The sequence below is a fragment of the Colossoma macropomum genome, unplaced genomic scaffold (assembly GCF_904425465.1).
Source record: "Colossoma macropomum unplaced genomic scaffold, Colossoma_macropomum, whole genome shotgun sequence".
Classification (NCBI taxonomy): Eukaryota; Metazoa; Chordata; class Actinopteri; order Characiformes; family Serrasalmidae; genus Colossoma; species Colossoma macropomum.
The window spans coordinates 7,820,149-7,845,404 of NW_023494799.1; the positions used below are offsets into that span (position 1 = coordinate 7,820,149).

The window sequence follows — 25,256 nt, forward strand, 5'->3', positions numbered from 1 at the left end:
CCGTGTCTGTGTGGGTTTCCTCCCACAGTCCAAAGACATGCAGTCGCAATTGGACAAGCTAAATTGCCCCTGTGTGCAAATGTGTGAGTGAATGTATGTGTCTGTTTGTCTGCCCTGCGATGGACTGTCAACCTGTCCAGTGTGTTTTCTACCTTCCGCCCAATGACCACTGTGATAGGCTCCAGCACCCACCGCAACCCAGAAGGATAATCAGCTTAGATAAAGTGTGTTTGTGTGCGCAGTTAAATTGGTTAAAAACAAAATTGCACATTAAAACGGATGTAGAATCACTTACAAACACTATGGGAAATGAAACGTCTCCTCATTTCATTACTTACTGTATATAAATGAAGATTAATGTTTAAACAGTAGAACATAAGTGTGGTAGATCATTACAGATACACTCTCGGAAATAAAGGTAGTGAACTGTCACTGGGGCAGTCCCCCTCTTGTCACTGGGGTGGTACCTTCAAGGGTACATCTCAATACCTTTAGTCAGGGAACATAACTGTACCAAAAAAAAGTATTGACTCTACACACCCCGTCTCGTCTCCAGGCTTTTATTTTATAGTTCTGTTTTAAAACATTAGGTTATAAAAAGGCACAAATATGTTTTATATTTTGATATTCATAATGGAACTTTCATAAGGGAGCACTCATTACATCATAGGGGAATCTTTAGCTGTTTCTGTGGAGTTGCCACCTGTAGGCTGGGTTTGATTGGTGGAGCTGGTTGTGTCTGGCAGCTGAAGGGTTTGGCTGAGGAGGTCAGATGGCAGGTTGAGCACCACAGCAGGCTGGTCAGAGCGCAGGGTGTGGAGGAGCTGGAGCAGGCGCAGTTGCACGGCCAGAGGAGAGTCCGAGAGAGAGTCGATAGAGGCCTTCAGAGCCTCACACGCTGCTTTCTCACCTTCTGCTGCAATCACCTGAAATAATAAAACAGCCTGGGTCAGTTCAGGCTGAATTCCCTAATGCACACTGACATTAGTTTATGACCTAGTTATGTCCTGCGTGGAGGACAAGCTTGTTCCAGAGTAGGTCTTTGGCTAGTTGGTCTGAAATTTGGGAGACTGAAGAATGAAGACTTTTTTTCTAATTGTAATGCAGTAGTCTAATAATCAGTAGAATAATCACTGATTCTCTTTTACTGCTCATTCTAATGTAATATAACGTTTTTTCTATAATTGTGGCTTGGTTTGAATTGAAGTGATGACTTTATGGATTTTTATAAACCTCTTTCATTTCCATTTTTAATTGGGCTAATCTTAAAATGAGTCGTATTACATTTTTTTTGGATCCCAGAGAGAAATTCCATTATTTTTTCCATTTTGGTTAGTTCATCTTTTATTGTGTCAAGAATAATTACACACACAATGCTGGTTTCACATCAACAAATAACAGAAGTCAACACTGCAAAATAACTAATTTAATGAAAGCTCATAATCTTGCTTCACTGACAGTGCTGCACTTTGCTATCTCCAACAATCTACAGCATTTCTGTGCACCCAAGTTGTGTTATTTTACACATTTTAATCATGCCTTCTCCATGACTGCTACTAATAGACAAGTTGTCCAGATTCAGAAGTAAATCACACAGATAGTCTACCTAATACCTAAATTAAGCCTAGTCTTGGACAAAATTGCAGTGCACAATAGTAAGTCAGCTTTGAAAACCCTTTTTAGTGCAGAGTTACACCTAATCTGAATAAAGTGCAAACTTGAGCTTAGTCTTTCCTGCAGTGTAGTTCTGACAGAATGTTCTTACTCTGATTTGAGCTCGTCTCTTTGCTTCGGCCTCGACAGCAAAGTTCTGCTGAAGCTCAGGTGGGAGACGCACGTCCTCTCTGAAATCACGACAACGCACAGAACACATCTCTCTCTCACTCAGCAGTACAGAGCGTGGATTAATGAGCCTCTCGTGCTCTTATGGTCATACATTATTGCCATAAGTGCCTTTTATCTGGTTATATATTAATGACTCACATTTCAGCTCTCTCCACTTTAATTCCCCACCTGCCAGCAATGGAATCCAGCACAACCTATATTCATATAAAAAGAAAGATCTGAATTATGCCTCCTTGCTCCATGCATTTATCTGGTGATTGTAATATCACATTAAAATGCATGTAAATTATTTTAAAATATTGAGAATAACACAATATTTTGTTGATTTTTTAAGTGAAAAATTAATGTCTGCACATTTTAATGTACAATTACTGTTTATTTGCTCATTTTAGATATTGAGGGAAAGAAACAGTAAATGTGGCCTGTGCAAAAGTGAAGGCACATTTTATATTTATATATTTACATTTTTTTCTGTGTTAAACTCATCAAATAAATAGAAACTACACTAACACATGCAGAAAAAGGCAAGTTTGTTCTCTGTAGAGGAAGTGATAATTTACTTCACAAAATCAGCAAAACGTAACATAATTAACTGTATAATTATAAATTACACAACTTTATAAGGGGCTATTTTGTTAAAGAGTGGTGTGACAGGCAATGAAAAAGTTCTGTTTGAGGACTTTTATTTATAAGCCAAACCTTTCTGTGTAGTATAGAATGTGAGCTCTGACATTTTTAACACATAATTTGGTAACTGAATTGAATTTTGTCCTCAGAATCAAAAATCACATTCAACCTAAAAAGCATGCACAGTGCTCAATTGGACACTGTATACAATTTATGTCTTGTTTGTTTATTACTTTCCAAGCTATAGTTAACATTTATTCATTCTTATCCATCAAAAAAATAATAACAGCCAGCAATAACAACCCAGTTTACTGACTGAAACTCATGATCCCAGCAATTAACTGAAAACTTAAGCAATGCAAGTAAAAGTTCTCAAACATTAGTGTCTCTTTCCTGCATGTAGGTCAGTTTTTAGTGTTTTAGTTTTAGTGTAGTCTCAGTATTTTGTTAGTCTTTTAAGCATGCAGTGAGTGAGTAAGCATGAGTTTGCACAACTGATGCTCAGTCAGGTTTGTTGGATTTTCTCTTTTAGAGCACAGAACACTTTTCAGTACAAAGTAAAATGAGGGGCTTAGATTAAAGTTTTCTGGTTTGCTACTGTGCAGTTAGACCAAAAGTATTGACTTATGAGTTGTAATATTGATTAAATTATGTTCTTTTGAAAACAGTAAAGCAAAATTGACATAATACATGTCACAAGTCTATACTTTACAGCTCTCCATATGGTTACACTCCTTGTAAATGGCACAATAAACATACATGTGGTTGTAGTGAATGACATTACTGATAATACCAAAGTACCTGGATCTCCTGGGCGACTGTGCTCCTGTTCTGCAGTATGTGAGTGAAGGTGTGTTGGGCCAGAACCTCCCTAACTGACACCTGCACCAGAGCCTGGAGCACAGCCGGGACTCCGGCCAAGGAGGAGTAACACACAGACACGTTCTCAATGCGATAGTAACACGCTGCGCTCACCTCTGTGCACACCAGATCCTTCGTCACCACCTGCAGAGCACACGGCAGAGCTGTGAAAAATTCATCACTGCCAAATAGGACGACACTGGAGGTGATACTGAACAGCGTATGTGTGAGGAAAGACGGTGAATTGCAGAAACACTTCTCAAGATAAAAAACACTGTGTTAATTCCAGAACCTGATCATTGTATATATATTATAACATAAAAAATTTTAAGGTGGGTTTGTCTTTTTAAATTTTACATAAGAAAGCAGCAGTAATAAATGTAATGCTATTTTGATCAACAAACAAACACAGTGTCGATCACTAATCACTGTCTTCTAGAGAATAGGACCTTGTCAATCAAATCCAATCATACTGTATTGAAAATGATTTTTTGATGAACTTTGTTTAATTTATACCAAATTACATTATTAGTCATATATGTGTGTGTGTGTGTGTGTGTGTACGTCAGTTTTTTAGACATTTTATATGTTGCTGCTGTTGGAAGACAACCTCGTATCTCCATTTTTGTCATTTTTCAGTTTTTGACATAATTTGAAAATGCCTGTTGCCCTGTGTGTAAATGTGTGTGTAAATGAACCAAACGTAATGGCCCATAATGAAATTCAGGTTCTATTCATTTACATTAAAAGTAAAGTATGTTTTTTGCTTCTACTCTAAAGTTACCATTTTGGAGATACAAGGTTTTGTTGCGACAGCAGTGATACGTTTATTATACTGATCAGCGCTCAGTTACTTCACTGTAGTCAGTAGACAGTAGACAGTAATTAGTCAGCTGTAGGATCTGCTGAGTTTTCTCGTTTTCTCCCTCTTGTTTACATGTCTCCCCCGCTGGGAGGGTCTGTTTCTGGTCAAATAATTATTGCAGTTCATTCAAAGACTTTACAGTAAGAATAATACAAACACACAGAGCTCTAGGTCAGGACAGTTACCGTGTGAGAGGGCACCTGCAGCATTTTCAGCCGGATGTCCACTTTCTGACAAACATCCAAGAATGGGAGGTAAAAAAGCAGCCCTATTCCAAAAAAACTACAGATCACTATACAATTTCTAAACAACAATAAAAGGAATTAATGAAAGAAAAACAGAATTAATAAAATAATTCTTTCTGAAATAAAGTAAATTCAAGTACCGTTACTGTTGAACTGCATGTACAGGCTGTATATTAAGGTCTACAGTGTATGATATAGGTGATGTACCTGGTCCTCTAGGTTTCCTCTGCAGCAGGTGTCCCAGCCTGAAGACCACCGCACGCTCATGCTCTCTCACAATCTTTCAACAAAACAACAGGGATGAACAAGCAATTCCTCACCACTACTACTTCATCATCTTACCACATTAGATTTAGGTCTCCGGCATCGATTCAGAATTATTTTAAACAAAGAAAATGCACCGTATACACATATTTTTATATGTGTATATTATTTCACATTTGGCTGATAACTTTAGAGATTGTTTCTTTAAAATGACAAAGCTTTAAAATTAGATTTTTATAATTGAAGCACTTCACTTAAAGGAAAAACTCAGTAAAGAAGCAGGCTTCAGAAGCAGCCAATCAGCCAAGTCATGTTTAGAGTGAAAATTTTGCTTCTTTACTTTAGAACTGGAGCTGCAAGGCTAATGTTGCTTCCTAAAATATTTAATATATTAAATAATATACCACTTGAAGTCAGTAGTCTCCCAAATAGCTCAAATCATTTCAGAAAAAATACACAGACCTGTTGAGTTGTTTTGCATTCAGATGCCAGAGTGTATTCTGCTCAAAAACGGCATTATGTCTTACATCTTAGCCCCACTTAGAATGTGTTTTTTTCCCAGCGTGGATTTTTTCACCACAGAAGTTCAACTTTAGCAGAAAAGCTCCCTCGTCATGTGTCACTTTTCACAAGGTAACCAATCAAAAAAGAGGGCGAGTAAAATTGAACTGGAGAGTGAATGTAAGGCCAAACGTAGGACAGTTTTGTTTGCTTTTTCCATTTTAAAAAAACTCAAATATTAATTCATCATATGTAGAGGTTTAAAAATTTTGAGAAATGACGGGTACCCTTCACCACCGTAGTTTGGTCAGTAGTTCACTTTAATGCTGTGTCTCTTTACTGCTTGTGCTGTTCAAAGCACCTGCTAATGATACTAATTCACATGGACCGAGTAGGAGAAATTAAACCTAGTGGACTTTTTCTCCTATAAGAAAGCACAGCAAGTGCTAGTTTCTTGAGTCTATCTATTTAATGTGATGTGGGATGTGGTGTTGAACTTTCTGCCCATAACGCCACCCATAAAGGTCTGCTCCGCTCCTTCTCTGCTTTCCAAAACTCGTCACTGGCAGATTCCTCACAGCTCAGTTGTGGACTTTTTGCAGAAAACAAACCACCATCTGAACGCAGCCTTTATGACCTACTGTGAGTGATAAAAATATACGAAACATCACTACTACGTGCAGCCATTTCGGGCAACATCAGTGCTGGTATTCACAGTTATGAATTTGAGGACTGATCATGGATCAGAATCCTGCTTATTTATGATGGACATTGTCATTAGATCAGCACTCCTACTCCTGAGGTGGTTTGTGCATATAGACCAGTTGTCTAAAATGCTGTCCCCAGTATTCAGCAACATGGTGAAACCTAAACTTTCAAACTGGCATGGCTGCATGGCTGACCTTAACAAAGACCTGGGTGTGGTTTGAGCGAGCTGAGAAAAGTTTTGGTGATATATTTTTATATAAATGATTTTGGCTATTTGGGTGACTATTGATCTCTAGTGTTAGCATCGTTAGCCTTGCAGCTCCAGTTCTTAAGTGAAGAAGCAAAATTTGTCCACCAAATATGTCATAGCATATAGGCTACATCTAGGACAAGTGGAAAATTATGTACATTTCATTTTTTGCTAAATTATTCCTTCAAGATGATCATCTAAGAGTAGTCTATCTTGCTCAAACTACTCAAACACTACTACCCCACAAGAAATACATCTAACTTCACCTCACAGAGCAAGAGTGAGTGCTATTTCACAGCAGATTTGTTACAAGACTAGATCAGATTCTTTATTTTTTTTCCCTCTGATATCCCATTGAGCATTTTCTGAGGATATGATACCTGCTATTGGATCAGTGCCATCTTTAAGGAGAGTAGCAAAGCTACAATAAAGGTTTTGTAACTCAATAAAGAGTGTCATGAATATTCACTTCTTCTCAATATCAGTAAACACTTACCTTTATACAGAACCAAATTGATATAGGAAAGAAGAAGATGACTGTGGCAAGAGCTACGATGGTGAGAAGCAACTCACAAACTCCAAGGTTTCGTGGCTTCAAGGCTGTTGGGGCAGCAGAATATTAATTTAGGACATAAGTAACTGATCTGTATTACCTGTCTATGATGCAAACACTGCTTCTTACATACCTTCTTCATGCCATTCACTCTCCAACAGTCCCAGTAACTCTTCACGCTCTTCTTTTGCCCTCTCTCTCACACTGTCCACATTGACCACAGTGCTTCTGGACATGACTGCCCCATCCTTTTTGTCCTCATTTACGTCCTCTTCTCCTGATTCCTCTCCCTTCACCTTCTCTTTCCTTTTGTGAGGCTCCTGGAGCTTCACTGACTTGTTTGCCTTGTGCTTTCTCTCTCTGGCCATTGGTGTGTTCTCTCTTTTGGTCCTGCCAGGTCTTGGAGGATGTTCTGGTTTCAGGGCTGTTTCTGGTCTTCTCTCCATCTCTGTCTCTTTAACAAGAAGCATCTACCACTCAGTCAGTTAGTATGGATGGTTGCTATCTGACCCCTTGGGATTCACAAATAAGCTCCATCCTACTGAAGTCAGACACTTCACGCCACACACAGGGTGGAGTGTGACGTAGGATGGTCAAGGGGGCTGGACAGTACAGTGTACAGTGCCCTCTCTAGATTCATCATTATTGGCCTTTTGTAAATGGTATTGTAAATTGTCATACGACTCTCAGTCAATTTATGATCTGGGAAAAAAAAATAATAATAATTATGACATCTGTTATATTATCTACAGCAGGTTTCTCAAAGTGTGGTCTGTGGGTTGGGGATGTTTGCTTTGGCCTGCCAGAAAGTTACCCTAACCCCACCTCCTCACTCAATGAAAGAACAAACATATTTCCACCATGTATAACTTGTTACATTCTTGTTTTCCCCATAAAATTGTTTTAAGCATTTTACAAACAAAATATACTGTAATTTATTTAAATACATTTAAAATCCTGCATACCTTCTTTATTTGTATTTCCAGGCAGAAGAGTGAAAAAACACTTTTCTTTTTTTGTTTCTGGCAGGAAATATTGACTTAGTATCTCAAAAATAATATATATATATATATATATATATATATATATATATATATATATATTATTGTTGTAAAATATATTAGGATGAAATTCTGAGATACTATGCAAAAACATTTTTTTAATGAAAGTAAATAGTAGTAAGTTAATTATTTCAAGATATTAAGTGATTATTTCAAGATACAAAATCGTTATTTCAACATATTAAATAATTATTTTGAAAAAATAAATCATTATTTTGAGAAAATAAATAATTCTCATAGTAAGTCTATATTTTGAAAAAAGTAAGTTATTATTCCCATAGTAAATCAGTATTGTGAGGAAAATGTCATTATTTCAACATAGTAAGTCAACATTGTGAGGCAAAGCCATTATTTCAACACAAGTCAATGTTTTGAAAAAATAAGTCACAATTTCAACACAGTAAGTCAATAATGTGTTTATTTCGAGATACTAAGTCAAACTTTTAACAAACTGCTGTCAGAAACTTCTCCTCTAACTGGACTTCCATAATTTTACTTATCTTGATTTTTTGGCCCTCATAAACATTGCACTTTCCCTCACCTCACCCCAATGAGACAAAAGTTTTGGCACCCCGGTCTGCGGCACCACGTCTGAAGGGAACGCGCCCACTCAGCAGAAATGACCCTCTCTGTGTAAAGGGCTGATGGAGGACTTCTCCGTTATTAGTTCCTGAGAAAACAACCGCCCAAAATCTTTATTAAAATGCAACAGCCAGCCAGACACCCACTTCTCTGACCCGTACACTCGGCTCACTGTGTGTTTAGGTGACCAGCAGGCTGTATTGCTGAACATGTTCTTGCTCAAAGGGCTTTTCTGTCCGAGCTCTGCTGACGCTGACTGAGTTTCTGTCCACACTGACGGGGCTGTGCTCCTCGCTGCAGCCTGGCACATTTCTCAACAAAAATCCTCGAAAAATCCGGTTTCTCCCTAAATTCACATTATAGGAGTTCGACAGAAACACTTCAAATATACAAACAGCAGAACCAGACGTGACGCGACTTCAAGAAAGGGGTTAAAAAGGTAAAACATCTTAGAATAAAATCGGACGTCCATGCTAATCCACACTGCTAACGCCCAGCCGCAGGATTGCGCTTAAACGAGCTAGCTTAGCTAGCTTAGCTAGTCGCATCTCCTGTTTGTTTATTTGAGTGGAACATAGCCAACATAGCCGGTTTGTTTCCTACTTCGTTTCACGAACAGGCACGTGATTATTTCTTAGTTTAATGAAAGCAGCTGGAAGTGCAAATTTGGAGCTGAAACTTGGACGTTAGCTGTGCTGATGCGTTGAGGGAGGCCTCCTCCTGGACCAGAGCTGGAAGCCAACAGGTGAGTCCTCGCCTGCGCCAGTCTTTGTGTTTTCTTTGCTGAAAGAAAGAAATAATAGACACTATTAAAAGTGTCTGTTGGTTAAATAGTCACTAATGGCATTTTATGTTTTCCTGATGGGTTGGTATGACAGAGTACAAGATTTTAATGGTTTCCACGTCCAATGCCAATTTCCATTAGAAGGCAAAAACATCAGGTTTTTACGGAACCCTACGGAGCCCCGCTGGTGACATCCTGTATAAATAAAGATAATGCGTGGCCACGACTTAGTAAGGCGTGGGAATGAGATCCTAATGCGTGGCCACGACTTAATCATCTCATTCCCATGCCTTACTAAGTCGTGGCCACGCATTAGGATGTCGTTTCCACGTGTTAATAAGGCGTGGCCACGCATTATTTTTTATTTATACAGGATGTCACCAGCGGGGCTCTGTAGAACCCTGATGATGACATCATGTATAAATAAACGTGGAAACAAGAACCTAATGCTTGGCCACGACTTAGTAAGACTTAGTAAGGCATGGCCACGACTTAACCATCTCATTCCCACGCCTTACTAAGTTGAGGCCACGCATTATTTTTATGTATACAGGATCTCACCAGCGGGGCTCCGTAGGTTTTAATCTTAAAGGTTCTTTTTTTCAGCAGGGTTGAACCATGACTTTGCCAAAAATAATAATAATAAAAAACCTACACATAATGACAAATGTTATTTTTTATGTGTGAGTAATGAACTGTGTATTGACCAAATCACATAACCCTCTCTGTCAGTTTCCCTGTCACTTTCTCTCCAGTATGACCCAGGATCAGCTCCTCTGCGCTCTGAAGAAGGATGTTCGCTCGCTGCTCATTTCAGCCAAGCATGGCCTTGCTCCAGAGCAGCTCAAGAAGGACTACCAGAACATGCTGGGACACCCAATGCCCCTCAAGGTTCTGGGCTTCCGCAGTGTTTTGGACATGGCCAAAGAAATGCCTGATGTTGTGCGCTTGGACTATGCTCTCGACGGCAGCGCAGTGTTAAAAGGTAAAGCTGGTGTGGTGTAGTGGGTAACACCTCTGCCTTCTCTGCTGTAGACTGGGGTTCAAGCACCCTACACTATACCAATAAGGGTCCTTGGGCAAGACTCCTAATCCTACCTTCATCTACCTGTGTAAAATGATCAAACTGTAAGTCGCTCTGGATAAGAGCGTAAATGTAAATTACATCACAATATGTTACAGTGTGCTTTTCTGAGCATATTGTGGCTCTTATTAGTACTTAAACAACACTTCCCAACTGCATGTTAGATTAAAAAGAGATCATAAATAGTCCTGTTTAATTTAGCGCAGCACAATGTGTGAAGTATTACATACAAATTACTGGATTCATAGTTTCTGATTGTGTTTTTAAAATGTGGCACTTACTGTATTTATTCTAACTTATCAGATGTCAGAAACATAAATATCGTGACACATCGTATGTAATAAACTTCTTGGAAGTATTACAATATTGCATTTTGCCATGCTGCCCACCTCTAGATTGTACCAGACGTAGGGCTGGTACTTGATCCCCAAAAAGAAACTATTTGTTGATTCCAGGCATTCATGAGTCGAGAGTCGGCCCCAAAGTTTTGAACTCGATTCCACACGGAGATGTTCAAGTGCACAGTGTGACATATTCTGTTGTGACTTTTTAGCCTGTCTGAAAAATACATTCTTACACAACTCACACTTTGATAATTCCACTCTAGTTTACTTCTGACAAAGTGGAAAACAAAGTCTAGTGTAAAATTTCAAACTAAAATTTGCTTACAATCAAACAACATGGCCGATACCAAAACGTCAGACCACCTGAAGGAGTTCACAAAGGAGAATGAGGTACACTTAGCCGGCAATAACTCCACAGATTTTTTTGCTAAGGTCTAATATAATAAATATTATACTCTTTACTTTTGATCTTCTCTATATCTTGATTTTGGAATCAAGATTATTGTTTGGAATCCAGGGCTGGGATCAAACAGCCCTAACCAGAAGTGAAAGTGAGGGCATGTATTCATGAACCTTCTCAGAATAGGAGTACTGATCTAGAATCAGATTCCTCTCTCATTCACAATGACCTTACTTACAGGAGCAGATCCTAGATCAGCAGTCAAACTCTGAAAATGATCATGAATACTGACCGTAGCCTTTAAAGTTGAATTCCACCAATTAGGGGTCGCCGTGACTACAATGCCAATATAGCATTTTATTTACTATTCAAAACGGCAGTGAATCTGCATATGAATTCTGAGTTGTATATGTAATGTTGATAATGGTAAAATACTATTAAATCTGAAGAAATTAGTTTTCTTTGGGGGACTAATTTGCCTAACGCCCTGCTACAATGAATGGATTTAAATATATGTTTTTGACTAAAATCTTATCTCAAAACAACTGTAAAACAGTGTCATAGGCATCAGGCAACATATTTGTAACTTAATTGTGACAATTATTTTACATAGTGTCTTTTGAGGGAGCTTTTAGAGGCATTAAACACTTCAGATGTCTGGTTCCCATCACCACCTCTGCTCCCTTTGAAAGGAACATTTCACATCAAACCATGCTGGATGACTTGGATTACATTTTACTAATGTAATTATGTAGAAGTTTTTTGAAAAATCAATGGAATTCCTGTTTAATTACCTCAGATCAATACATCAGTAGTTGTACTGTGCCAAACATTTGATATCTCTAATTCTAAATTTAAAGTTAAAATTCAGTCCCTCGTCTACAAAGTATTTTTCATCACAAATCATAAATTACCTAAGTGATAGAATTCTAGAACAAAAATGTCCAGAAATAGCAGTTTTTTTTAAAAAAAGCTCCCATTTAACAGTTTTAAACCTACTAAATTTTGAATTCTTGTTTCTAGCAATTGGAGATGAGACCACAAAAGGCATTGAAGAGCTTGTCTCCAAACAGCGTGACCACAGACCTAAATCCTCCGCTAAAAGAGGCTCAGTGGGCATTTTCCCATCCCGTTTCCCACAGCACCACCACACGTTCATCCTCCCTCGCCGTGGCCGCGCCCCCCCTGCCCTGCCTGCGCAGCTGCGCACCCAGCTCCGGCAGCTGCTGTCCCACGGCCCCGTAGGGTTGTCTGAGCTGGAGACGCGGTACGCAGCCTGCTTCGGCAGGCCTCTCCAGGTCATGCATTATGGCTTCTTCTCCATTGCTGAGATGCTGGCCGCTGCCTCGGACTTAATTGCGGTGAGGCAGACTCGGATGGGGTCGCAGCTGATCCTGAAGGCCGCCCTCACTCCCGTCAAACAGATGCCCGCTCTTGCTGCAGCTTTCTCAAAAAAGTCTGCAAGGATGTCAAGCTCCCCTACCAGACCGACAGGTGTGCAAATAAAACATTCTATGTCTGTTCAGTATGTGATGAAATGATTTTTTTTTTTGTGTTCCACTAAGTTTCCCATCAAAAGTTTTGGGACAGGCTCCCGAGTGGCGCAACCGTCTAAGCGTTGGCCCTATCATCAGGAGATCGCGAGTTCGATCCCTGGTGATGCTACAGCCATCCGTAGCCGGGAGTCTGAGAGAGCACAATTGGCCCCGCTCTCTCTGGGTGGGTGGGATGGCTGCCCTTCTCCCCCATCACTCAGCGCAATGGTAGTCAGCGCAGGTGTCTGTTAGCTGACGTAACAGATCTGGCGGTTGGCGCTTTCCTCCGAGCGCGTTCAGCTGTTCAATGACGTTGCGTGAGCAGCAGTTCGAAAAGAAGCGGCGGCGCTTCACAGGTCTCGGAAGAAGTCTGTGTTAACCTTGACCCTCCTAGCGTTGATAGCATCGTGTGATTGGGGGAGTCCTAACTAGCGGGTGGAATTGGAGACGACTAAATTGGGGAGAAAATCGGGTAAAAAATTAAAAAAAAAAAAAAAGTTTTTGGGACGAAAATGTTTAAACCAAATTAGCATTTCTTTGTCAGTTTGCAATAACTTAATATATTGAAGACCACAGATTTATTCAGAGGAAAACGGTATAACTTTTTTGTGACTGTGCTACCTTTGGAGTAAGGCTGTCAGATTTTTAAACCTTTAGACCAAAACAGTTTAAATATGCATTTAACATTAAGTTTGGAAATCATGTGGTACATGATTTGAATCACCCGATTTGTTATTTTGATTTTGACCAATCTGTGTTGCGATTTCACAACGTACATGAAGTGAGGCAGGTAAGTGAACATGTGCTATATTTGAATGCTGCAGCTACACCGGTACCAAAATGTCATTGTGCTTGAAAGCCAGTTGCTTTTTTACTTTCAGTGTAGCACTTTGATTTCATGTTATTTAAATACAAAACTGTTTTTTCATTTAATATAATTTTAAAATGCCACTTTGGCCTATGCAACTTTGGCCTATGCAACTTTGGCTGTAAAAGTACTGGAGTTCTTGTTTCTTGTTTTCGCCTTAACAGTGTGCAAATTCTAAAAAGCAAGGTATCCTAACCTTTGGAAGGTAGTGTATATCCTACCTAAACTCCAGTTGCATGCAATGTGTTGTTGTTCTGTATATATCTGAATGTCTATTGAGGAAATGTGATTGGGCATGGAATAATACTTTTGCATCATCAGTCACACGTCATGGGCTTCCGTTACCCATAATTTGGGCAGATAGCACAACGAGGCAACAGTAACACATGTCTGTTATAGAGGTGCACCATGTGTGTTCATCATGTCTTTTGTTCACCATGCAAATTATTGTTTTTTTCTTTGCACAAAAAGCTTTAAAAGAACAAGCAGTGCTCAGCAAGACTGACATGCAGGACCGCCTTAAGGAGGCTGCAGCTGTCAAAGTGCAGGAAGCTAAACCAGCCGCCAGTGTTCCAGAGCCTCTGCAGGATCAGCAGTCGTTTGAGAAGTCTGTTGCAAAGGTTTGTCAGTTGGCTCTTTGGTTTCTCATTGTATTTACTAAGAGGTTGGAATCTTCTGATCTAGGATCAGTTTTTGTTTTGTCTTAATAAATACATGAACATCATAGAGCAGAACTCTTACTCTGAAATATTTGATAAATGCAAGCCCTATTTTTTAATTCCATGTGTTGTAGCTTGAGGAACAGTTCAAGCAGAGGATTCTTGAAAATGGGGATGCAGGCACAGTCAGCCAAGAGCTGAAAGATAAGCTTCGAAAGGTCAGTTGTACAGTATATCAGTGCAAAATGGACTCTTGCTTTTGCTAATTTCTCTCAGTGCCATTAAAACTGCTGTTGCTATGCATATCTTGTTAGGTTGTGGCAGGACACAGTCAGGGAATGTCCATTCACAACCTTCCTTTAGAGTACAAGGTAATATCTTGTGCAACTATTTGCATATAAAATACCTGCTTGTCATACGAAATGAACTTATTTTTCTTTCTTATTTTCTGGTTCAAGAAAATGTATGATGAGGATCTGCCTGTGGCCCAGTGTGGCTTCCTGAGCGTGACTGAAATGGTTGGAGCCCTCAGTGACACGTTCTACCTGCAGCCAGGATCAGAGGAGGGAGCAAAGCACTTACTCATCATGGAGCTCAAACATGATGCGCAACCAGGTTTTATGTCCACTACATGAGCGACTTGGCCACGATTTACTGATCACCCAGTAAATTAAGAAACAGTTCATTTTTATGCAACAGCTGAACTGAACATTAACAGGTGTAATATTTTGGAAGCAAATATGCACAATTGACAACATTAGAGATGACACCAGTCCGACACCCAGTTCTCATACTGGGTGAAGAAAATACTGGATCGGATATCGGAGGAAATAATAACAAATCCAGTCTGATTCTATAACAGATCTAAGATTGATTTCATTATATTTGGCTTGTGTAAGCAGTATACAGTTAAAATACCTGAATTTATTTGCACTATAAGTGATGTGTTTGTGATAGTTAGATAGAGAACAATACTTGTTTGAATAAAAATTGTTTGAGCATGGTGCTATTAGATGCTCATCTTCAACAAAGTGCTTCAGTTTTAAAGCTTAGTTTTTAAGGGAAAAACAGTCAGCTTAATAACTTCATCAGCTAATACATAAGGTTTAGGTATCCAAAAAAAAGTGATACTGTGCTTGTGCTTCTGCATGAAATAAATGGCATGCACACTGTTATACAGGTATACACATTACATGATCCTCTCCTGATGGCTCTGTACTGCGAATGAGCAGTGTTTGTCTGTTTGCCAGCCTTGTCACAAAGTGACGAACGTCTGTCATCACTGAATCCTTCCAATGAGGGCTACTACTTCAGCTGCAGCAAGTCAGCCTGGGAGCAGGAAGACGAGGGTGGCGAAACTGCAGAATCTTCAGAATCTGATACTGATTTCAGGATCATCAACAAGACCATCCATCAGGTTTTTTTTTTCATATTAAGCTCAATTCAGGCAATACAGAGGCTTGTTAATAGTTTATGATTTTTAAAAGTATATCCAAAATGCAAAAGCACCTCACAGCTGTCCCAGCATTTATAATAATCAGTCTCGCTCTCTATACTCTCTATACGGATTTTGAGAGATATTTTTCTGCAAGAAAATATGTTAGTCTAAATATTGATAACAGCCTTTAATTTTTTCACGATGCCAGTAGATGTACATCTTAGATTAGTGGTTGTCACACAAGGCCTAAAGCCCTATCACCACAGTCCAATTTTTGCTTAATCCCAACTCCCAACACACAGCAATAGAGCAGGGGTGGGGAATTCTGCAGGGCTTAGTAATTTTCCTAATTAACCTGATTGACCCATAATTTAATTAGCAAGTTTACTGTGGCTTGCTAGAGCGGAGAAATCACCAGTCTGTGCTAGACTCTGGCCCTCAGTACCCACCTATGGTATACAGTAAAAGGCCTCGAGGGCCAGTTTGGCAACCACTGTCTTAGACTGCATACCTGATCGTATTACTTTGTGCTGACTCACATTGCTTAAAGATGAATAATTTTATATCAAAATAGCACTTTGGTAACAATTTTCAATTTTCATATTGCTTATAGCTTATGTAATTAACACAGTCTTAACTCACAAAGTTTTAAGCTGGGAAATTTAACTTTATAAGATGGAGCTTGTGAAGCGCCTGTAGATCAACTAACAGGCAATAAATGGTGGCATTCAAGCCTCAAGCCAGATAGGAAAGGATATTCTGGTGTTCCTGGCCATAAAACAGGCCTTTATGGAAAATAATCACAATTTAAATTGCTATCACAATATCAGACAGAAAAATCACAGTTGCATACTTCCCCACATCATTCTGCCCTAATTACTCAGGCTTGTTGTTTTCAGATGGTGGACATATTTCCAGTGACGATGCTGAGTCGTGGCTCAGGGGTTCCTCTGGATGCGTTGCAGTGCCAGAAGCTGAAGCCTCCTACCCGCAGGAAAGACAGGGAGCTGGTGCCTGTCCTAGTGGAGAGGACTGAGTCGCCCAGCCTCTTCTATGTCCGTTTTGATGAGAACCAGGAGGCCAGGACCCTGGAGAATATGATGATTGAAATGAGGTTATTTTTTAGATTTTATATGGATTGTGAATTAATATTAATAAGTGCTTCTTAATGTTGCACACAAGGCAAGGGGTTATTAATGATTTTTACTATGAAGTTCAACTTCATTGGGTTATTGAATTGTTCAAACAGAATGAAGCCTTTGTTGATGCCTTCAAGATCTGCAGTAACTTGTGCTGACCAAGCAGCAGCTCTCTGCCATAGAATCAGCCTTTATGAACGCATTCTGAACGTATTTCTTTATGTAGTTATTTGTTTTCAGATTTTCTGACTACACTGACTTTGCATTGATGAAATGTGCAGGCGCAAGAATGTAAGGAACATCGCACAATATAGCTGGAGCCATTTTTGGGGCTATAGGAGTACCAACTGTGTTGCGGTTGCAACAGTCACCAAAGACAGTGAGCACAGCAATTAGCTTTGATTGTGTTTGGGAATACACAATTACAGCTTCCTGTAATAGTAGCCTAACGAGATAGATTGTAAGCTAACAGGGAAGGAAGGGTCTCAGCATATAAGAAGGCTTGCCTGTTCTATCATATAGATTTTACAGACGTCTTGTTAATTGTCTTGAAAGCTCCTCTGTGATCACAGCCCTTTCTCTCACAACCAGACACCACAAGTTTCCCAAAAGTGTACAAAGGTTATCATAATACAGTAGAATGAGTCTGACTTTGAAGTTACCTCAATACAAGGGTGCTTTTGGGAAGCTGGACTTGCTGGTTTTGGTTCCTTTGTGAGATTGTGTGTTGTTTTGTAGGAGCTGTTACACATGCCCAGAGGTTACTGAGCGGTACTGGCTCCCAGATGCTTATGTTCGGCCTGGCCAGGTGTGCTGTGTGGCCCCCAGAGACATGTGGTTCTACCGTGTGGTCATCCACCAGGTTCTCAGTACCACTGAGGTGGACGTGTACTATGTGGACTTTGGAGACCTCACTACCGTCAGTAGAAACAGCCTCCGGTTCCTCAAGTAAGTTCTTCATGTACTGCAGTGACCCCTTACCTTTATTAGACATTGAACAGTCTTTTGTCTTGAATATGTAATGTGTTTTTAGATATGAATCACTTAATGGAGCTTGTAACTCACTATGTAACTCGCTGACTTATTGACAATTAGCAGTCAAATAGCTTTTGATGCTTCATAAGAACAGTTCTTCGCATCACTGACACTGTACATCCTTGTTGTACACTGGCTGTAATGCATTTCAAAAATAAGTTTACCCTTTCAAACATCGCACTACGTGTCCTTTTCTGCAGGTCATGCTATGCTGAGCTTCCAGCACAAGCTGTTCCATCTGTACTTGCTGGAGTCAAGCCAATAAAGGTAGAGTAAAGCTGCCTTCTTTACCTAACTAAGAATTTAAGTATTTATCAGTTTGGAGTAGAGACCCAATGCCGTCCTATGCTAGCAGTCATTTCATGGTGGATACCTCTACCACTTATTCCAACATACAATTATCTGAGAGCTGTGATGAGGCAGTTTACTGCTGTCTTCCTTTGCACTGCATGGCCAATTACTGTCATTCTTCTTTGTTCCACTGTGAAATTGCTTGATACCATGTTATTGCGTTCATAAAGGCTGATTCTATGGCAGAGAGCTGCTGCGTGGTCAGCACAAGTTACTGCAGATCTTGAAGGCATCAACAAAGGCTTCATTCTGTTTGAACAATGCCTTGTGAAAAGTGTTAATTTGCAGTTAAGACAAAAGCAAGACCGAGGCAAGAATTACCATGCACAATAAAAAAAAAAACAGAAAACTCATTGACTCAAAACACACTTGTGATAGAACCCAGTGGGTAGTTGCTTCAGCACTTGTAATCCGTTTTTTTGTTCTTTTATAAGTACAGGGAAAGTAAAAACCATTGCCTGTAGTCATAATATGACACAAATATGATACAAATTCATGATATTTAGACAGAAGTGATTTTCCAAAGATGGTATTTGTCCCTCACCTTTATAACTGTGGCTCAACTTTGGACCAAACCTATAAGGGCCCCATATCCTACTACTTTCCTGTATTCTCTTTTTACCCACTGAGGTTTGCTGATAGTGGTTTTGTGCTTTTATGTACCAGAAACAGTGACCATTACATGACCCTTTTCCAACCTCACTTAATCCCTCAGAATTAAACTGGCCGTTTTTGTTACTGTGCCTTAATGACTTGTATATGTAAGTGATCTCTGTCCTGACTGGCTGATCTGTATTATGCCTCACAATACAGTCCAGGTTGTAAAGCTTGTTCTCAAACAGTCGTGCTGTAGGCTAAAAAGGCAGTTATCAGTTCTCATGCCATCACAAAAATGATGAGTTTAAAACTTTTGCATCTTAGCTTACATGTATAGACTGATGAGTGAATGATATGTCCTGAAGCTTTATCAGTGTTTAAATACTACATCCAACCTGGAAATAAACAATAAAAAAAAAACAAATATTCAAGATTTGACACCATTGTTGGGAAACCGTTCAAATTTAGGCACATGTTTAAGTGTGTTTGATCTCAGAGGCTTCTGTCCTAATGTATGAAGTCTAGCTAAAGTGAACGCTGTCATTAAAGCAGAAGGGGGACATATAAATACTAAGAAATTCTGAAAATTATGTAGATATTTCAAAGATTTTACTTTTCACTCAAACTGTTATGCTGATAATTTTAACTTGTAGTGAAAAACCTTGTATTAAATGAGAAAAGAATGCACAGTTGAAGCATTTTCAGTAGTGCTCTGGTCTTTTGGACCCCATGGCATATACTGGACATGACATCTTCTGGAGGAGGGAAATATCTGGGAATCAAATGACTGGCTTGTGCACTGACGTTTTCACACAACATTTTCTCAAAAAATATACTGAAGATTCATAGCACAGTATCTAACAATGCAGTTATTCATCGTTAATAGGATTTGCTAGCAGGATGCTGGAGAAAACATGGAAGTGTCAACACCTCACCTGAACAGCCTACAGATCTATATCATTTGTGCAGATTGGTTTTCAAAATGTCTGCTCAAAGCTTCAGTCTCCAATTCTTCAGTTTGTGTTCATCACAGGGCACTTGGACTAAGGATGCCACCAACACTTTCCAGAAGCTGTGCTGTGAGCACACCCTAGTGGCTGCAGTCCACAGCTACTTGGAGGACTTCCTGCTGCTCTTCCTGTGCGACACCCACACTGAAGAGGACATCTACATCCACAGTGCACTTCAGGCTGAGGGCCATGCCATAGCCTGCTCTCCTGCTAGCACACCGGTCAAAGATCCATCTCTCTCTTTACTTGTTCCCAGTCTGCTTCTGTTATTTATGCCATAATGGCTTTTTGTGTTCTGTTTGGTTTTTTTAGGTGTTAGCGCAGTTCAACCCCATAACCCTTTACCTTGGAGAGGACCAGCTGGAGGAAATAAAAGAACATTTCACTCCCTCCCTGGGCATCACAAATGGACAAAACCTAAATGATCGGCCTCAGCAAGCTCCTTCCACAGTATGCAGTCAAATTTATCTGGTAGTTTATTGTAACTACCCACACTTACAGTATTTAGTGTCTCAGGGAAGGCGCAGTGGTGCCTGTACTGGGCAGCATGCCGGTTTGCCCTCAGCTTTCTGTAAATTACTCTGGTCCTCAGGACCAGCGTACACAGCCAAGCTCTTTCTGCTGAGACGGTAAAGTGGGGAATTACAGGGAACCGCTATTGGACAGCAGTCATCAAGCTGGGTTTTTAGGGTCCATACATCACCTGTCGCCTGAATGCCCACTGCACTTTTTCAGAGTGTCTCTGGGTTGTATCGATCTGTTCTCAAAAAGGAATTATGAACCGTATTTGTTGATGTTTAATTATCATACCACTGTCTGATCAATAGGGCGCCTTTGTGCTGTTTGCTGTTCAATTTACATAGTGAATATGAATGTGTCCCTCTCAGGTTTTGACAGATGGTCTAGAGAATCAGCAGCCCGGCAAAGACACAGAGGATCTTCCGGAACTTCCTGAGCTGGAGTTCATTAATGTGGCTCAGGTGGGGTTTTGAGCATCATGACTTCTCCAACCCCATTTCCAAAAAAGTTGGGATGCTACGCAAAATGTGAATAAAAACAAAATGCAATTATGTGCAAATAATTTAAAACCTATATTTGGTTGAAAATGGTACATAGACAACATGTCAAATGTTGAAACTGAGAAATTTTATTGTTTTTTGAAAAAGATATGCCCATTTTGAATTTGATACTAACAACATGTTCCAAAAAAAGCTGGGACAGGGGCAACAAAAGGCTGGCAAAGTTGTGTAATGCTAAAAAACACCTGGAGGTTGATTGGCAACAGGTCAGTAACATGATTGGGTTTAAAAAAGCAGAGTCTTTCAGAAGTAAAGATGAGGAGGGGTTCACCACTCTGTGAAAGACTGCGTGAGCAAATAGTGTAGCAATTCAAGAATAACGTTTCTCAACATGAAATAGCAAAGAACTTTTGTTTTTCATCTTCTATGGTACATAATATCATTAAAAGATTCAGAGAATCTGGAGAAATCTCAGTATGCAAGGGACAAGGCCAAAAACCAGTATTTGCTGGCTGTGATCTTTGGGCCCTCAGGCAGCACTGCAGTAAAAACAGACACGATTCTATAGTGGAAATCACAGCATGGGCTCAGAAACACTTCTGAAAAAACACTGTCTGTGAAAGCAGTTCGTCGTTGCATCCAGAAATGCAAATTAAAACTCTTAAACACAAAGAAGAAAGCATATATAAACAGGATCCAGAAATGCTGCCACCTTCTCTGGGCCCGAGCTCATTTAAAATGGACTGAGGTGAAGTGGGAAAGTGTCCTGTGGTCCGACGAATCAACATTTGAAATTCTTTTGGAAATCATGGACACTGTGTCCTCCGGGCTAAAGACCACTCAGCTTGTTATCAGTGCCCAGTTCAAAAGCCAGTATTTATGATGGTATAGGGGTGCATTAGTGCACATGACATGGGTAATGTTGTTAATGCATATGCTGCCATTCAGACGACTTTCCTTTTTCAAGGAAAGCCTTAATTATTTCAGCAAGACAATGTAAAACCACATTCTGCATAAATTACAACAGTATGGCTCCGTATTAAAAGAGTCCGGGTGCTAAACTCACCTACTTGTAGTCTAGACCTGTCACCACTGATAACATTTGGAGGGTTATGAAATGAAAAATACGACGAAGGAGACCCCGAACTGTTGAGCAGCTGAAATCCTATATCAAACAAGAACAAGAAAGCATTTCACTTTTAAAACTACAGCAGTGTCTGCTCAGTTCCCAAATGCTTACAGAGTGCTGTTGACAGAAGAGATGATGAAACAAAGTGGTAAACATTGCCCCTGTCCCAACTTTTTTGGAATGTGTTGTTGACATCAAATTCTAATTGGGCATATACATTTCAAAAAACAATAACATTTCTCTGTTTCAACATTTGATATATTGTCTTTATAGTATTTTCCTTTAAAAATATGGTTTACATGATTTGCACATCATTGCATCCTATTTTTATTTGCATTCTACACAGCGTCCCAACTTTTTTGGAAATGGGGTTGTGCATGTGCTGTCTTATCAAGCTCATGTAACTTTCCTTCCAATCCAGGGTGAAAAGGCAAACCCATTTGGGGCATTGCTGACTAAAGACCCAGCTTGCCTTAATAACTGGGACCCAGGGTGGACTGACAAAAGCAGTGCAGATGATGAGTCCAAACCTGTTCTGAGCTGCCAAGAGGACACTGCAAATGTAAGAACATTCTCCTTCTCCAGAACAATCCACTGACTGCAATCTGTAATGTGCTATATAGTCAAATTGGGTTCTGATTCTGATTTGAGACATAACCCCTATTTGTGGTGTCGTCCATATTCCTTCTTCAGATTGTCTTCTAGCTGCTCAAAACAGCAGCCTCTGTTCAGTCTTGCGTGCCTTTCACTCTCCGAAGTGGGAGCTGTGCCGTTTGAGTATAATTCATCTCCTAGCGCTCAGCTCATTGTCACTCATTATAATCTGTGTTCCCAGGAGACAAAGCTGCCATTAATTATTTGTTAATTAGATGAAAATGCTAATTATCCTCTCCACAAAAGCCCGTCTTATGAATCAGTTAAAAAAAAACAACTTTGTGAAGAAAGACAAGTTTAATAGGTGAGGATAGATGAGAATAAAAGCTTAAAAGGTAATCAGGTATACGTTGCTGTCTCTTGCTGAGTAGCTCATAGGCAATGAAGTAGTAGAAATGTTTTGACTATAGATGATGATAAAGTTACGTTTAAGTAATGTAACCATATGTGTCTTTATGTTTCTGACATGTTCGCGTGATGCAAACTTTCTTGTTTTGTCGTGTAGTCTGTGTTGCTCTCGTCTGCTCCATCTGTCAAACTGACCTCAGAACCACAGCCATCTTGTGGGGACACTGAACAAGCCCAGCCAACTGCTTCCACCCTGTGGACCCTCAGCCTCCACACTCCAGGCATGATCCACAGCTGCGGAGGCCACACGGGTAGAACATGCCACAGCATCACTCCAGACTCAGTGTTCTAGATTGTACTATAGAGGGGGTGGGCAATATGACCGTATCTCACTGTTATCTTAATGAATTACCTCACTTTTTGTCAGTTTTCTGAATACATCTAAAACACTGAACAACTGCCAGTTATGTAGAGCAACAACCAGTGATAGTAACTGCATAGTAACAAGTAGTTGTTTGGATTTCAGCTAATTATGTCTTTCTTACTTCAATAATTTATTTTTGCCAATTAATCTTTTCTCCTGTTTCGTAGATAGTTGTTTTTACAAACTTAATGGTTGTTCAGTCTCCTTTTTTAAAGGTATAAGTGAAGTATAGTTGTGTGTTTGTCTTTTTAGTGGTGTCACCATTAATGCATTCTCCTTGGCAGACCCTTCAAACCATCCATAGTTCTAGCCAGAAGTCCAGCTGCTTGCGTGCTGTTGTTATAACTCTATGATAGTTGGCTTTGTTGATAAAACCAAGGTAAATTCCAGCTACTGCCATATGTGAATCTATTTAGGACCGAAAAATGTCTGAAATGTCTGAAATGTCAGCACTGATGCCTGTAATATCAGTAACATTAGCATTGGAGGACACCTTTGGCAGCCCAACCTTCACTCTGTGTGGAAATAATGTGATTTTTTTTTTGTTGTTGTTGTTTTTTTTTTGGTTCTACTTAATGTGAGCCCTGCATTCAGATGATGAAAATAATGTTATTGAATTACTGAAAGTAATAAATACATTCTAATGCTTATTATGTCCACTCATATTGCTACAACAGCATGCACTGGTTTCATTGGGAAAAAATATTTCTTTAGGCTCAAATTTGAGCAAATAAGACAAATGAGATCATTCATGATTAACTATAGAAAATAACACGATTAATCACACACAATTATTTTAATCATTTGGCTGCCCTATTTTTTCCATCTTGCCCACCCTTAATAGTAGATTTTATTTTTTAACATTTGGCTTGTCTAATTGGAAATTAGATTTTGTTTATTTGTTGGAATCTGTGTTGCGAACCAGCTGTAAACCATTATACAGTTTTAAAAGCAATTGTGAAGTGGAAATTTTTTGTTTAGTAAAGTTTTGCTTAGTGGATCGCTGATCAGAGAGATATTTGGGAAAGTCATCCGTGTCATACGAAACATGTGAGCTCAACTGTTTAGAAACCTAATCAGTGGATCCACACGATTTGTACAGGTTAGTTCAGAAAACCAATTTTGTATGAACATCCACTTGAGATGGTGGAAGATGTGTTGCAGTTATCCTTTTATCCATATACATCAATATTAAATGTCCATTTACGCTGATATTGGCATCCTCTACTTGGCTACTTCTTTTTTTAGTAAATTACATTTTCTCATACTTTTTCTGTATCAATAGATGTTATCCTTGTATATAACTACCATAGCCTTCATTCATTCATTCATTCATTCATTTATTTATTTATTTTCTTTTTTGTCCAGACATGTCTGCTGAAATTTTCCACTCACCACCTTCCAGCCTTATATACCCTGCATTTAACACCGGAAATAGTCTGGATCCTGATGCCCTCTTCCTCCGCCACGCCAGCCCCCTAGCCCTGCGCCCAGCTGCCCGCATGGCAGCTGGATCCAGCTTCTTCCACTGGTACCCACACAAACGGGCCTGAACAAACCCACTTCCTCAACTCGCATCCACACATAATGGCCTGAAGCAGCATTAGAAACTACTGTAAAGAATCCAGAAGTAGTGCTGAGAGCTACGTTTTCAGTGTTTTGTATTATGTTGAATATAGTTTTACATGTTATATTTTTATATGTTAACATTCAAAAACCAACCCTTGTGAGATGTAGTAAGCAAATTATGAAACAATATCTAAATAGAAGCAGAATATTGTTTGGGGCTATTTAATTATTTTTAACTAATGATGGCCCTCAAAATATATTTTTTTTGTCTTTTGTATGTTATTATTAGTTTTATCAGCTAATATTCTGCCTTGTTGGTCTTCTGTGTTCTATCATAGGCCTAAATTTTCATACCCTTTTTTATATATTTTTCTGGCTCCAGTAAAGTTGCTTGTTCATTGTTTCGCAGCTTTATCGATGTGATCGTTCCTGGAGTATATTAAAAAAGGAAATGTACCAAGATGAACATTTATTTTTGTGGGTATAACATTAAAGCCCTAACTCAGA

At 39.4% G+C, this 25,256-nt stretch overlaps 2 protein-coding genes across 3 annotated transcripts; one reads left to right on the forward strand and one right to left on the reverse strand.

Moving 5' to 3' along the window:
• Nucleotides 1-544: 544 nt before the first annotated feature.
• nphs2 (NPHS2 stomatin family member, podocin) lies at nt 545-7,245 on the reverse strand. Of its 2 annotated transcripts, none has more exons than XM_036586571.1 (8): nt 6,853-7,245; nt 6,663-6,766; nt 4,651-4,723; nt 4,384-4,466; nt 3,448-3,477; nt 1,984-2,039; nt 1,766-1,844; nt 545-926 (listed from the first exon to the last, which is right to left on the reverse strand). In XM_036586571.1, the coding sequence occupies exons 1-8, from the start codon at nt 7,187-7,189 to the stop codon at nt 660-662; spliced, it is 1,029 nt and encodes a 342-aa protein (XP_036442464.1). In that variant the 5' UTR covers nt 7,190-7,245; the 3' UTR covers nt 545-659. The 2 variants fall into 2 exon arrangements, with proteins under 2 accessions (XP_036442464.1, XP_036442462.1); XM_036586569.1 differs by having other exon boundaries at nt 3,274-3,477.
• A 2,657-nt stretch (nt 7,246-9,902) lies between these two features.
• On the forward strand, nt 9,903-24,733 carry tdrd5 (tudor domain containing 5). The gene is made up of 16 exons (XM_036586985.1): nt 9,903-10,131; nt 11,998-12,468; nt 13,849-13,997; nt 14,171-14,254; nt 14,351-14,407; nt 14,495-14,651; nt 15,269-15,453; nt 16,374-16,588; nt 17,352-17,561; nt 17,849-17,915; nt 19,630-19,827; nt 19,919-20,056; nt 20,494-20,586; nt 22,176-22,316; nt 22,914-23,067; nt 24,549-24,733. The coding sequence occupies exons 1-16, from the start codon at nt 9,903-9,905 to the stop codon at nt 24,731-24,733; spliced, it is 2,733 nt and encodes a 910-aa protein (XP_036442878.1).
• Nucleotides 24,734-25,256: the final 523 nt, after the last annotated feature.

Excerpts from the sequence above, each read along its gene's own strand:
- nphs2 (XM_036586569.1), bottom strand. The coding sequence starts at position 7,189 with ATGCTTCTTGTTAAAGAGACAGAGATGGAGAGAAGACCAGAAACAGCC. Across the intron at positions 4,467-4,650 it reads GAGGAAACCTAGAGGACCAG|GGCTGCTTTTTTACCTCCCA; the intron begins GTACATCACCTA and ends TTTTTGGAATAG. Across the intron at positions 2,040-3,273 it reads CAGTCGCCCAGGAGATCCAG|GTTGTGCTGGATTCCATTGC; the intron begins GTACTTTGGTAT and ends ATATGAATATAG.
- tdrd5 (XM_036586985.1), top strand. The coding sequence starts at position 9,903 with ATGACCCAGGATCAGCTCCTCTGCGCTCTGAAGAAGGATGTTCGCTCG. Across the intron at positions 15,454-16,373 it reads TCAACAAGACCATCCATCAG|ATGGTGGACATATTTCCAGT; the intron begins GTTTTTTTTTTC and ends TGTTGTTTTCAG. Across the intron at positions 17,562-17,848 it reads AACAGCCTCCGGTTCCTCAA|GTCATGCTATGCTGAGCTTC; the intron begins GTAAGTTCTTCA and ends CCTTTTCTGCAG.